We start from the raw sequence: 15213 nt of genomic DNA, 5'->3' as shown, positions 1-15213 counted from the left end.
ATATGTATATTTTTAAATATAAATGCCATTATTTAACATACTCGTGTTTCTACCTTAGTCCTGCCTCATCGTCTCAGTATGTAGATCTACCATGATTTATTTAATCAGTATACATTTAGATTTATTTATTTTTTTGTTATAGGAAGTAGTACAGTGGACATTTTGTACATGTGTCATTACTTGCCCAGTTATTTCCTTGGGATAAATTCCTGAGAATAAAACTGTTAAGGCAAAAGTATACTATTTTTCAGTATAACTTTCTATTTATAGCTTTTATGAAATTGAACTGTCAGAAACGTGCATCAGTTCATACTCCTGACAGTAATGGAGAGTGTCCATTTTATCACACTTCCCTAAGATTTATAATTTTAACAGCATCTTTGTAAATCTGGTAGGTGAAAATATTTCATTTCTATTTACATTACTCTGGTTATAAATTGGCTTGAACATCTTATCGTATCAATAGAGCAGTGCCATTTAAAAGAATCTGATGACTTTTGATTTGTATCTCCTTCCTTAGAAGTATGGTAGCTCTCCAGAGGTGAAAATTGGCAGTTTTAAGTCATGAAATCAGAAGAATAATTGACCATATGGGTATAGAACTTAGCCCCAGATTCGTTTCTTCATCCGCATATCACTTTCTTGAAAATATGGGATAAAATGATCCTTAATAGTTTCTAGCAAGCAAGAGTTGTTAAATAAGTTCCCTATATTAACTCACTGAAACAAAGTACATATAAAACAATATTTATTTTCCTCATTTACTACATGTATAGTCTAAGTGTTTCTCAGCCTTTTCATTATCGTCTCACAAAGGGCTCTTTTAGACATTTTTTTCTCTAATTGCCCTCATGATATTTTGATACCACAGATATACTATATATCTGTTTATGTACAGTGGCCCTTTGGAGGGCCATAAACCGTTATAATAGCTAAGATTATTTTTACCCTCTTAAGAACTGGTTTTCACCGCTTTTGGGGTGATGCTCCCCCATTGAGAATGCATGAGTGTGTGCATGTGTGTTGATATTTGGGGAGGAGGAGCAAAAGCTTTGCTATGCATGAATAGTTACTTCAGTTTCATGAGACTCAGAAGAGATCCATATTTCTGTTACTTTATCAGGTTGTCCAGAGGGAACATTAAGTTTAATAATTGCCACCATTAATTACTTCACCAGTCTATTATCAAACTCTTATCATGTAGTGCCTTGGGGTGCCTAAGTTACTAGAATATTCTTGGTACAGTATTTCCATTCTTATGAATGTTGATAAATATGGCAAGGACACATTGACATTATTATAGCGTTAAGCATTTTGCTGAATTTAAGAAGAGTAGTCCTAATGCATTAAGAGTAATAGTAAGTGTTTAAAGTTCTATTCCAATGGCTTTCAGACAGTGGTGATTTTGCCTCCCAGAGGACATTTGCAATATCTGAAAATATCTAGGTGTCACAACTGAGGGAGTGGATGTTGCTAGTGGCATCTCGTGAGTAAAGACCTGGGATGCTGCTAAACATCTTAAAATACACAGGGCAGTGTCTCCACGCTCACCTCCATAATAATTATCTGGTCCAAAATGTGAACACTGCTCTATCCTAATGATTCTACTTGGAATCTATCTTTAGTAAATAATCCAAAATACAGAAAGTTATATATATACATAAAGATACTCACTGAAGCATTACTTTTATTTTTTTCCTTACAGAAGTGTGTTTTTTTAAAAACATAAATATAAATGAAAAATATATACATAATTAATTACAGTTCCCCTCGCAAGTAATGTTTTGGGCACTTTGGTTATATGTATTATTTTAAGTGAGACATGTATCAGTATAGTACATAATTATGAAAAATGGGAAATAAACTTAATTCTTTGAGACTTAGGAGGAGATTTATTTGTCCATGTCAGGGGTACATCAGTTTCAGGAACACCAAAGAATTGGAAACTACTTTAGAGATAGTTAACTTTCTCATTTTAGGAATTCTTTATATAATATCCTTCATTCTCTCTACTTGTTCACTTAAATATTTTACTCTGAATAAGTGTTCTCAAATGCCTCTTATAGTACTATAGACTAAAAAAGTACAGGCGGTTTTTTTCAATGAAAAAACTTTAGTTTTTTAGTTTTTAGTTTTAGTTAACTTTTAGTTCTGTGTGCTGGTAGCGGTAAATGAAAGCCTCATCCCTGGGGATATTCTTTTATTTATTTATTTTTTTCTGTGATTTAATATGGAAGAACAAATGGTAAAAAATTGAAGTAGTCATATGTCTATCAATAGAGAATGGAGATTTGGCATTCTTCACACAGTGGAGTACTGTGCAACAATTAAAGTTAATGTATTTAATCTATATGTATCATAAATAAATCTCTAAAGCATAACTTAAATAAAGAAAGCAAAGCACAGGATTTTTAGAATATGATAACATTGAAATAAATGTTAATATCACACAAGATACTATACTGTTTATAGATATGTGTATATATGTGTATATAAAATATAAAACCATGAATGGCAAGAATACACACTCAACCTCAAGACAGTAGTTACCTCTGATGATAGAAAGGGAATTGGATCAAGGATCAGTACAAAGGATCATTATCCATATCCATAACTTTTTATTTCTTAAAAGAAAAAAAAAATCTCAAATAAATATGGCAATATGCAAGTTGGTTAAATCTGAATGTAAGTACATTGAGTAGTCTTTATATTCTCTTTTTGTTTTTGAGATGTTGCAAGATCACATTTTTAAAAAGTAAATGTACTTTTCAAATTTGTTCATGTTTGAAGTGAAGCCAAATATAGAAAGATTTTTAAAATACTCATAATTTAGCAATGTGTATATAATAAAACAGTAATGAATGACTTCCTTATAACCACAAGTAGTTAACTACAGCAAATAAAATGATCTCCAAGGGCTTTTCTCTCTTGTTTTTGGAATGTTGAGTACTTTCTGAAGGTATTTAGGGTCTATTGAATGTTAAGAAATGGGAATGGTTCTTGAAATTACTCAAGCAATGATGGGATGATTGAGTATGATTTACAGTTCTATAAGATGACAAGTTCATAATTTTTTCCCCTGTAACTTAACATGGAAAAATAAATATATTTAGAAAGAAACAATGTTATGCATTAAGATTTAAAAATCAGTTTATTTCTTACTAAGAGAAGAATGTAGTGTCTCTCAGCCTGTCAATGGTGATATTGTGCTGTGCCTGTTTCACAGGTAACAAACATTGCAAGGTATTTTCTTTTGGAAGAATTATTTATTTAACTGTTGTATTTACATTCAGATTTTTAAGTTTTTTTTTCTGGGATTTTAGACATCTCATTTAAAAATTAGTGAAGGGTGCTATACAACTTTATCCTATAAAAAAGTATGAAACTTAAAACGATTGTTTCTTGTATAAGTGGCACTATCAACCTAAGCATAATCAAGCATATTTTTCTCTAGTTACTGCCAAAAACTGTTTTGTTATTAAAGAAAACATCCTTAACCAGATCTGTGATAACTTACCCTAATAGAAGAATTTTCACTTGATTTTATGGTTATTGTGTTCTGATAAAAATTTAATTATATAGATGTTTGGTGGGAGATACTTAATTGTGTTAACTGAAAATTTAATTATATAGACGTTTGGCGGGGGAGCATGTTTGCTAAGGCATAGATTTGTATGAGTATGCTATTGGCTATTAACTTGCCAGTAGATTGTTAGAAATTTCTTTTAAGTAAGGAAAAAATGTGTAAAACTATCATGTAGTAAAGACATTTAAATTTATGTAATGATTCAATATTTTGAGCATTAAATATTTTTTTAAAGTAATGGTATATAGTGTCACCAAATTTAGACATGTTAAATAGAAAACATACAGTCATTTTTCTAAAAACAGACGTTTAGTGAATTACTACTGCTGTTGGTCCTGTACCAAACCAAAATTTAGACCTGAAAGCACAGGGACTCTAGTTTAGAGTGCACTCTGCTTAGCAACCAACGTGTTGTCTACTGTTTTGCTACTGAATGCACGTACTCATGGCTCAGAAGTGTATATGCAGCCAGCTGGTCTCAACCAGACAATACTTCATTCACCTAATTTCCAGACTAATCAGGAAAAGACATCAGCTTATTGTTTTTAGTCATGAGGAAATTTATTTGTAAACGTCAAGTAGTAGCACACTGATATCAAAAGCCCCCTGAGAAATTTCCTTCTAATTCAGGAACGTGAAATCCTTGGAATTATGAACTGCTTCACTTAATTTTTTTTTGTCTTTAAAAATCCTTGCAAGTATATTGTTTTAAAATTTTGGCCTCTAAAATCCTAGAAAAGTGATAATAAATAGCTCTTGGTAGAAACAAAGTACATTAAAATCTAAATACTTTAGAATTGTTATCTGAAAACAAAAATTTAGGAAATTTGCTTTGTGTTCACACTTTTATTTTCTACCTTGATCCTCACATGATTATTTCCTCTCTTAGAAAACAGCAGTTTTGTTGGCATGTGAAACTGCAATTTCCGCAGAGTCAAGCTGTATACGTAGAGAAAAGGTAAAGTATCACCACTGTCTATTAAGAATTAAATTGTTTTTATTATGTCTCTATATTTAAAGTAAATTGTTAAATGTAATCTCAATAAATGTATGTCAATATTAGAATGGATAAGTTGTGGTATATTGATACTATGAAATGCTAAACATCACTGAAAATGAATGACATACAAGCTACACACATCAATGTGGATAAATCTTAAAAATAATGCTGACTGAGAAAATCAAGTTATGAAGACTTCATAGACTTTGATTCTGTTCGCAAATATGAAAAAAATACCTACAGAAGTGGTAAAACTAAGGGAAATGATTAGCACAGAAATCGTGGTGGTGTTCACTCCAGCAAGGGAAGCAGGCATTAAGGAGAGAGATGTAGGGAGAATGAAGAAGGCTGGAAACTGTCTATTTCTTAAGCTGGCTGATTATATAGGAAGTGAAAAATGATCCACAATTTTACTCTACAGAGATTACTACTATTAACATCATAGTACATCCCTCAGAAAATATATTATTGTATGCATGTACATAGGTATACTTATAATTGGAATTAATTTGCATAAATAGTTTCTTACCCTTTTATGAACATTTTCAAATGCCATTTAAAAATTTTAATAGTTGTGTTTTGATTCCTTGGGTTAGGAAAATTTTAAAGTTGCTTTTTAAGTAATATTTTTAGCATATATCTACATTATAGATAAATGTCCTCTGTAATTGTCATGGAATTTAGTGAAAAACTTTCTTATTCGAAGGTACATACAAGATTAAAGACAGGAGAAGGACTTAAATTTTACAGATAGGACTGTATTACACAATAGTGTATATGAATATGTATAAATGACTGAGATAAGTTACTAGTTCAAAACAGTGTCTTAATTTTGTTTCTCAGCTTTATAGTTTAAAAAACAATGTGCATACATATAGGAAAATCAGAAAACTTACCATGCTTCGTCTCAGTAGTATCAAATTTGTAACCTGGTTTTATGATTTAGAATGAGTAAACTTGAACACGCACTGAAATTAGCATAATCTGAAACCTTTTTTTCATATTTTTTATTTCTGCAGCTTTCAAATATATTTCATCCTGACATTTCTTTTCATCTTTGAGCACAGATGTGCGTTGAAAGAGGCATCATACTTTTTTTTCATACTTTTATAATTAATTTATAGGGAGCGTCTCAAAATACTATTTTTTAAGACTTTAAGTGTCTCCAAGAAGTCTTTTTGAGCTATTTTTCTAAGTAATTTTTGCTTAACAGGACATTATATATTGCCAAAAGTAAAATAAAAACATGGTCTGTATTCGGCTAAAAAAAAAGCCACAATATTTAGTAATTCTAAGTTAATACCTCTAGTAGAAAATTATAAATGATAATATGTTTTATTTTCATTTTTCCTTTGTTGGGAAGAGTGCCAGATGATAAAACTATTAATGAAATCCTAAGAGCTTACATTGATCCTGAGAAGTCTGATCCTGTAATTCGTCAAAGGTATGTTTTTTTAAAATTGTAACTTTCTAAAATTATTAAAAATGTTGTATTTGCTATGTGCATATTTATTATGTAAAGTCATGACTTTATTGGAATGTTATGTGTCAGTGCCATTTACTTTCTGTCCCATTTCCTTTGTTTTTACTGAAGGCTTTGTCAGTTGGAGACGATGCTTTTGGATAGCAATAATCATAGTTAGCACTTACCCTTTATTGTGTTCCAGACTGTCTTTGAATTAGATACTAATAAATGTATTCATTTAATCCTCACATTGAGGTAAATTACTGCCATTATACCCATTTTACAGATGGGGAAACTGAGCCTTAAAATGATTAAGTGACTTCATAGAGCTGATAATCAGGGAAGCTAGGATTTAAACCCAGGCAGTCTGAAGTCAGCCTCTGCACTTTTAACCCTTAAACTAAAATGCCTTTCAAGTTGAAGCAAAAACTGAAAATGAGGAGTTTCAGAGTAACTGTTAAAGACAGGAAATCCTGTTTCAGCCAAGTCTCCATAAAACTAAGTAAGATATACTCTGTTTCCTATCCAGAAATACAGCATGAACAGAAATGATTAACATAGCATGGTGGAGTCAGCAATAAATGTCTAGGTTAGAATAGCTACATCTTTCCATTATTAGCTGTGTGATCAGGAGCAAGTTACTTCTGGGCCTTAATTTTTCTCCATCATAAAAATGAGATTAATAATATCTACTAGATAGGGTTGTTTTGAAGCTTTAAAAAATCACATATATAAAGTTCTTAGTGTAGGACCTAGCACATAGTAGGCAGTGCTTAAAAAAGGAAACTATTATCAGAGTATGAATTATTAGTGTTCCTGGACAGAAACCCAGTTGACTTTCTTTTCACTAGATGGTACCTGCTTGGGATATGAATGGTTGGTTTGGTTCCAGAGTAACCTGATATTTACAATTTACGCCGAGTGGATTCTAAAGTGTCTGATCCAATTCTAGTTAAATCTCATCATCTACTTTTGATAAAAGGTAGCACCCAGACCAAATCAGATTAATGTCACATATCAAACAATGTCTTGGGCCAGGCATAATAGACATATGTCTTTCTTCCTAATTACTGATAATCCAGTTATCATTGGTTATATATTTGGTAATAAAACAAAATGACTGTCACTAAATTAGATACATTAAAAAAATTAAATTGCAAGATTACTGAAATGAGTGTTTCTTAATTTAACTTAATTACACAGAGAGAAGGAAGGTAATTTTTTAAAATTCAGATCCTTGGTTAGAAAATATCTTTAACCCTTTTTCTATGCTTATATAGATGAATTTTAAGTATTATTAGCTACTCATAAATGCTTAGTCTTCCATAGACACTATTTTGAAATATATTAAAAATCAATTTTGCTTCTTTCAATGTAACATTTTTATTTCAGGTTGAAAGCCTACATTCGTTCTCAGACAGGGGTCCAGGTTTTAATGAAGGTCGAATATATGCAACAAAATTTAGTAAGGTAAAATTGCTTCCCTCCCCATTTCTTTAAATATTTTTAAATTCTGCAATATAATTAAGTGGCTCGATTAGCTTAAGTAGCTAGTTATTTCACTAATTATCTGGCTATTAACAAAGCCGAGGCTTTTAAAAATGACTTTCATATTAAAATTTTTAAATAATCACACATAGAATATTTTCTGTTGAAAAATCACCTAGTTAGAATATTTTAAAATAATAACATGTGCAACTAAGAGCTTTCTAAGTTGCATTTTAACTTATTTCAAGAAATATTCTCTGCAACAGAGTTCCAGTTGTTCCAGAATTCCAGTGTTCAACTTGTTGCTTTTAGAAATGCAAAAATTCATGTCACCAACTGATCACTGAGTATATTGCAGTGGAAAGAATACTGTATAGAAATGTGAAGGGAGACAGGTTCTAACAGTTTGATTTGAGAAAATTCTTAAATCACCAGACTCTGTTCCTTATAATGGAATGATGAGAAGACAACATAAACGATTTCTGAGAGTCCCTGCGAAGTTTGCTTAAGTGCCAGTTATGTCAGCCTACTGAATTACAAAACACTGATCTTTTAAGACCTGTAATTCTCGTCCCCTGTTTTCATTGTTTAATTAACAAAACTACTATATCTTATTCAGACTAATTCTGATTGGCCTTGTCTGTAATTTGATTTGCTAGTATAGCTTAGTCCAAACTGAAAGCAGAGCTAGGATTGAACCCTGCTCCCAATTATGTTAACTTGAGTAAATTACAAAACCTCACTTGCCGTAGTTTTCTCATGTCCAACATGGGGATGGTAATAATAATTATGATTGTCATGAGAAATTAAGATAATTCATTTAGCACATGCTTTTATTATTCCTACCATGACTATTATTATTGCTACTACTACAGATAAATGGATTCTTACAGAAGGTCTACACATAAGATTGCAAGACATTCATAGCTAAGAATGAATCTAAACAGCAAATATTGATCACTTTTCTTACCAACATATCTCAGATATTCTCAGATTTATATTATTATCATAGTTCATTGATGAAAATTTTGAGTTTTCGGTCACGTAGTCCTTTTCCTAGACTTATTAATTCAGTGTACTTACATGTAGTTCATACTTTAACTCCATTCTTTGCCCCAATAGATTTGGGGTCCCAAATAAGAGAAGGATAGTAAGTTCTGTGGTTTCTGCAAAGATAGTTATCCAGAGTAATAACATCCATATTACCCAAATTCAGTGATTTCTGAAATTGGCAGTCATTTAGGTAATTAATGAGAAATACCAATGTAAAAGGTGCCCTTTTTTGTGTTTTGTTTAGCAAAGTCCTAAAGTGAATTCCATATAACTCGTGTTTAAACAAAACAATTTGCATTGCTCCCTTGTATTTACCTCTGATCAATCAATAATTCATTCTTCCTTCTTCCAAATTCAGTTCCTTTCTAAATATGCACCATATTTTATCTAGTTAGTTCATGTAAATATTTTATCTAGTTAGTCCACATTTCATACTGTGGTGCATACTTGATGCGTACACTATGGCTTAGTCTCATAAGCCTGCTAAGAGAACACATCTGAGAGTCTTTATGAAAAGTGGATTTGTTTTGGATAGTTGTATCATCCCAACTTCTCTAGGCCATGGAACTAACATACCCTCTCCAAGGTTTCTCTTGACAACTTCATGACATGTCCAACAATCTAACACTTCAGCACCATTCTGAGCATTTGCCAACCCCTTGTTAAAGACTGCTGGTGTGGGGAAAATATATAAATGGCTCCAGGAGGACTGGAAGGCAGACAGTAAAAGGTACTATCCATTTCGGTTCAGGAAATTCTTATTCTTAAATGCAGTAGGAGAATAAAACATTGCCTCATTGTTTGCTTGGTATGTGCTTATCTGACCTTGAATAATTGCAAATAGTAGCCACCAACTACTGTTTTAATGGCTGTGTGAATGGGACTATTTTATTTTTTAACTTTTTTCCCATTTACCCTGAGATAATTCGCAGATTATAGTCCTGACCTTACCCCCAAAGTTTGCCATAAAATATCTCACTTTTATTATGATTTTCTCATCACTCTAGTATATTGATAGTCTTTGGAAAGAAATGACATCATTCTATTTATAGCATTCTGTTTTTAGTAGTTCGATCGCTGAAAATGTCAAATCTTAGAAAATATAGCATCCCTACATGAGCTACACTTTATATTTTCTAAACGGGAAAAGAGCTAAAGTAATAAGTATATATTTGAAACGCTAGATAGCTTATATAAAGTTAAATAAAAATATTTATTTGGATGAGTTTGGCATCAACTTGACCCCACAGTCACCTTATTTACCTAATCTATTAGCCAGATAATTAAGTTTCTTTACCAAAGTTAGGAAAAGCAACCTTTCATTTTGGTACAACTGCTAAGAACAAAAGTTTTTGATTTTTTGTTTTAGTTTGTTATGGATGTTTGTTTGTTTCTATTTTTATTTCCTTCATTACCTGAAAGAGACAGTTTGTTATATTTCCATTTTTAAGTCGAGGCAAACTGGGCTGTGGCCAATGAGGAAATGTGCCAGCTCACTAAACCAGTTAAACATGACTCTTCTGCAAAATATCATCTTCCAAAATTCAAGAAAACCAAAATTGTATGTGATAAAAGGTAAAGGTAGGATACTGAGTATTTTAAAGTCTATAATAGAGGACAGACTACTTGGGCCCAGATAGCATTCTTTTTTAACATGGAAATGTGTACTATAAATTCATGAAGAGGCAGAGGAGATGGAGATCTCAGCTTGTCTTAGCAGATTTGGTTTTCTAGGAGTGTGGCAGAAATTCATGACATGATCCAGAGGGAGAAGTCGGGAAAATCATTTCATGCAGTTGCAAAGAAAGAAGCCAAGATACATAAAGACCAGAACACAGGAAGGTACCAGTCAGATTGGTATGACTTATTTTAACAAAGAGCCAAAGAGGGTAAACCTGAACCAAAAAAAAAGATCAGAGAAATGCACCGAAATGAAGGTCAGATGTTCTCATTCTAGGCACTCAGCTTCTCTGTGCTTCATTTTCCTTAGGTCCTTTACTTTCTTTTATTTTATAACCTCTCATCTTTAGGTACCCAGAGAGGACTAAAGCTGGGCCTTAGGTTAATCTTTATCCCCAAAGAGGAGGGAATGATAAATGAATGAGTAAAAGGTGAGTGGTGTAACTTTAAGGAACACCTAGAGTAGGCTCTTTTGGTACTAAACCTGAACCAGAGAGAATAACATGAAAAGTACTTTGACATTATCTATGTAGAAAACCTATCCTGGAGATTTCTGCATTTGAGTTGTTTACTTGAACTCAATGTGATATATGAAAATACCAAAGAAGAGGAAGTAGAAGGTTACAACCCAGGACCAGGAATTTTGGATTTAAAAATTGCCACCCTATTTAACTTTGAGTAGCGATGGAATCACTTTAAGGAAATAATGTCAGAAACTGCAGTTGAGGTAGCTTTTATCTTGAAGGTGGGCCTAAGGTTTGGGTAAGGTACATCCTTATATTTCTGATTAAGTCAGCCTCAAGATATAGTTATCCTAACTTCTACAAAACTTCCCAGTGTTACAAGTATTTTCTAATTATAAATAATGAAATTAGATATTATGGGGGTATATTTAGAAATAGATTTTTATTTTTTTAATTAAATATTTTAAACCACACTGTTCTTTAGATAATACATTCATAGGTAGGCTAGGATGAGCATTTACATCTGATTATATACTTAATTACAGTTATACCATTAAACGAAAGTACATTCAGAAAACATCTAAGTAAGATTATTATAGGTTATAAAATGTTAGGTTTCTAATTTAAGATAATCATGCTAAATAGGAAGATTTTATTATTTCTTGAAAAGTGCTTAGAAGGCAGAAACATGAAGTTTCCTTGTGCTTGTTTGATTTTAAATGTAGCCTACGATTTACAGTGACTTAAGAGTAAAGTCTTTTTACCAAATACTTGATGTTGCCAATTTTCAACTGGTCGTGTTTTCCATTCTTTGAGGGCTTATTACAATTGTCTCAAGATATACCTAATCAGCTAGAGCCATCTTAAATGTTTCCAGGATTTAGCTTTGCCCTACACAACTTTTATATTTAGATTTCGGTGATCATGAACATATGTCTAACACTAAGCTCAGCACCAATCCTGCTAATCTATTTGGGAGTTTTCTTTCCAGAATCCACAAGGTTTTAATTTGCATCTTCTTATGAAAGCTAATATGGCTTCTTAAGTAAAATCGTTTATTCATTCAGCAAACCTGTGGTGGGTCCCCGCTATGATCGAGGTACTGTTATAGACGTTAGGGTAATATCGGTAAGGAAAACCGTTCCTGCCTCTATGGAGCTTACGTTCCCTGTGGGGGAGAAGTCATATAAGGTGCTTGTATTAGCAAAGCCTCACTTGCCCTCTTGCCACATCATCTCTTACCAGCTTTCTATTCTCAGAAAGTAAATGAATGGTTTTAAACCAGAGAAGCCTGTAGTGATGATGTCAGGCACTATCAGAGGCAGCCATTGTATTGCTGCTCACTTGAGTTATTATTGACAGATGATTTTAGAATTATTCCCAGCTTTGATACTGTTCATTCATTCATAATTTCCCAAACTTATTAAATTTTATGTCTGTTATACTTATTAATGGAATTATCTATTTTCATAAAGAAGTTGAAATACATTTTCTGTTTTTTATGTTTGCTACTTTGATGTTTATATAAGATCCTGGTTTTGATAAGGATGTGGTTTAAGCTTTTGTGAGATTTCTTTTCAAATTTACTCAGAAACCATTAATTAAGCACATTTAATCTTCTATGCATATAAATAAAATTTAGAGTTTTTACAAGAGTTAATAGGGTACAGTTCTGTTGTAGTAAGGAAAACAGATGCGAACCATAGGTGACTGAGGTTCCTGGCATAGATCTGTTTACTGAGATATGGAGGTATGTCCTGAAGAGGCTTTAGGGCATGTTGAGTTTCACATAGAAGTGACATCATTTTCAGAAACATTATTTTCAAAAAGAATGGTCTTTCTAGACTAATCCTTTATCATTAGGATTCTTTCAGAGTGAACTTATAATTCCAGTAAGAAATATTTGTATTATTTTTTCAGAATATATAATCTATAGATTATATAGAGATGTTGACCTTACTTTAAAAAGTTCCAGACTACACTTTGTAGACCAAAAAGTCTCATCATTATAAATACTAAATTAAGCCATGGCTTCTCAAACGTAACCCAAATTATGAGATAGTTGAAATAACCTTTTTCATTTTATTCAAAATCTACATCAAAGTAGTTTTTTTTTTTTTTTTTTTAAAATCAAAATAATGTTATAACTTTGACACAGACCATGGAAAGTTCCTAAGCCTCTGTTTTCCCACCTGATAGTGGAGATAAAGACAGAAAGGGTATTGCATTGTTGTGAAGATTACTTTGAGATAATGCAAATCAGCTACTTGGCAACACAGTGCTTGGCAAATAGCAAATCACTCTTAGTAAATATTCTTTTATTATGAAGTGCAACATCCAGGTCAACATCTTACTGAATTGACTCAGTGAATATGAGTTTTTCTTGTTCTTTCAATCTTAGAGATCACTTTCTTAGTAAAAGGAGGAAATATGTATAAAACAAAAAGCTCCATATGTGATGGCAGTTAACTGTATTACGCATTACCTTTTTTAAAAAATGACAACTTCTTTCAACCAAATCATTTCTTATACTCCTCTAAGTTCAGTATTAGCTATACTCGCAACAGGCCACTCACCACTAACCATAGGGAGGGCAGATGCTAAATCATTGTTAGTTCACATTTCTTTTGACATAAATGGGGTATTGGAAGAATATGAAGTTTCAAGAGCTTGTTTATTTAAGATGTTGTCGACTGTTGTTTGTGTACAAATGACTCTTAAATCTAGGTATATTTTCAGCCTTTCTTCCTTTTTTACTCCAAATCCTTTTCTGCCACTGTCTTCACTTACACATCTCATTAAATCTTAAACTCAGCATGTCTAGATCTCATCACGCCACATCCATTTCTTCTTGATTTTGTGCGTGGGTTTGGGTGTGGGTGTTGTTTTAAATAGAGATTAAATGGGCTAATTATGTCCCTGACATCTAATACACAGTCAGTGAATGTTGATACTCATTCCTTGTTGTTGGCACTGTCATTCTTCTAGTAAGCAAGATGTAAGACCTTAGAGCCATCTTTCACTTTTCACTTGCCATCTTGTCTACATGGTTGGCCTCCATAATGAGTTTTCTGTATGGTCTGCCTCTTCTCTCCATTCTTCTGAGTAGAGTGTTGTTTATCAGTTTCTACAGTGGAGCCTATCCCTTCCTCCCTAACTGGTTATAATGTTTTATCCTCTGAGCTTCAAAAAATGTTTTGTACTGCAATCCTGTCTTATATTTTATCCCAATAAAATCTGTCCCATATGATGCTAAATGCCTTTTTGAAGACAATGGCTGCCTTAGGCTTTTTCATTATTGTATTTCCTGCTGAGTTAGTGACTTTCTCATAGTAGGAGGTCAGTCTTAATTTTTTAATAAGTAATGACCTGATTCGCTGAAATAATGTATGCCTGGTATATGATAGGTGTTAATACCACTTTAATACTCTAAAGCACAGCTTGTACAACCTTTTCTGTAACTGGCCTGAGTAAGTATTTTTGGCTTTGTGGGTCATATGGTCACAATTGTCAACTCTGCCATTATAGCACATAAGCAACTATAGGTAGTACATAAATGAATGAATATGACCGTGTTCCAGTAAGACTTTATTTACAAAAACAGACAGTTGGCTAGATTTGGCCTGCTGACCATAGTTTACCAGGCCCTTCCCTAAAGGATTTTTTTTATTGTTCATTTGTAACTTTATATCATTTAACCAGTTAGGGGCTTCAGTTCTCCGTATGTAAAATAGAAATTGAGAGAGAGAAAGAGGGAGAGAGAGATTGAGAGCTACTGAAAGATATTATATCAGTTGCCCAGTATACTTTAAAGTTCCTTCAGAAAATGTAGCACCTGCTCAGAGGACAAGCGTTGACGTAAGGTATCAGTGGATTAAGATTGCTCAAGTCTGTCTTTTTCACAGTGCTAAACCCTAGGGATACATAGACATATAAAAGACAACACCTCAAGGAGGGAGAGCTATATGGTAAATGCTGCAATAGAGATGTATTTGATATATAAGGCATAACAGGTACCCAATGAAGGGGATGGGCATCTTCACATGAACATTCCAGATTGTTTTTTTTTTTTTTTTACCTTGACTCTAATTCTGATAATTGGCATATAAAACGAAGAGTTTAGACTTTAAACCCAAGCCAAATTAAAGCATTATCTAGGCTTTGATTTAATGAACATCACAGATTCTTATCTTTTTGAGGGTACTTCCCTGTTGTACTTACATGGATTCTGTCCTTTTCTACCATGCTAGTTGTGATTAATAATTTTGGAACACTATTTTTTTTTTTTTTAAGCAAAAGTATGAGCTATTTCTCTTGGATTATTTAATTTCCATGCTGGGAGATTTTTTTTTTTTTTTTTTTTTTTTTTAAGGTTGCTCTAATTCCTTTGAATTTGTGACGTGAACTATTTTTAAAAATTTACTGTGAAGTTAAGAGATAAGATACTTTTTCCTATGACTCTTTAGAGAAATTAATT

General features: G+C 32.4%; 1 protein-coding gene across 2 annotated transcripts in view; it reads left to right on the top strand.

Moving 5' to 3' along the window:
- The window catches only part of ZNHIT6 (zinc finger HIT-type containing 6), a 56968-nt gene that overhangs the window by 24461 nt on the left and 17294 nt on the right, over window positions 1-15213 (top strand). The window contains exons 6-8 of one of the 2 annotated variants that reach the window (XM_011355580.2): window positions 4476-4544; window positions 5950-6030; window positions 7444-7521. In XM_011355580.2, coding sequence (XP_011353882.1) covers window positions 4476-4544; window positions 5950-6030; window positions 7444-7521 — 228 coding nt within the window. The remainder of the gene's footprint in view (window positions 1-4475; window positions 4545-5949; window positions 6031-7443; window positions 7522-15213) is intronic. The other variant, XM_011355581.2, reaches the window with a different exon arrangement.

This window comes from Pteropus vampyrus, unplaced genomic scaffold, assembly GCF_000151845.1.
Source record: "Pteropus vampyrus isolate Shadow unplaced genomic scaffold, Pvam_2.0 Scaffold22, whole genome shotgun sequence".
In the NCBI taxonomy this organism is placed as follows: domain Eukaryota; kingdom Metazoa; phylum Chordata; class Mammalia; order Chiroptera; family Pteropodidae; genus Pteropus; species Pteropus vampyrus.
This window is presented reverse-complemented; position numbering and strand designations above follow the sequence as displayed.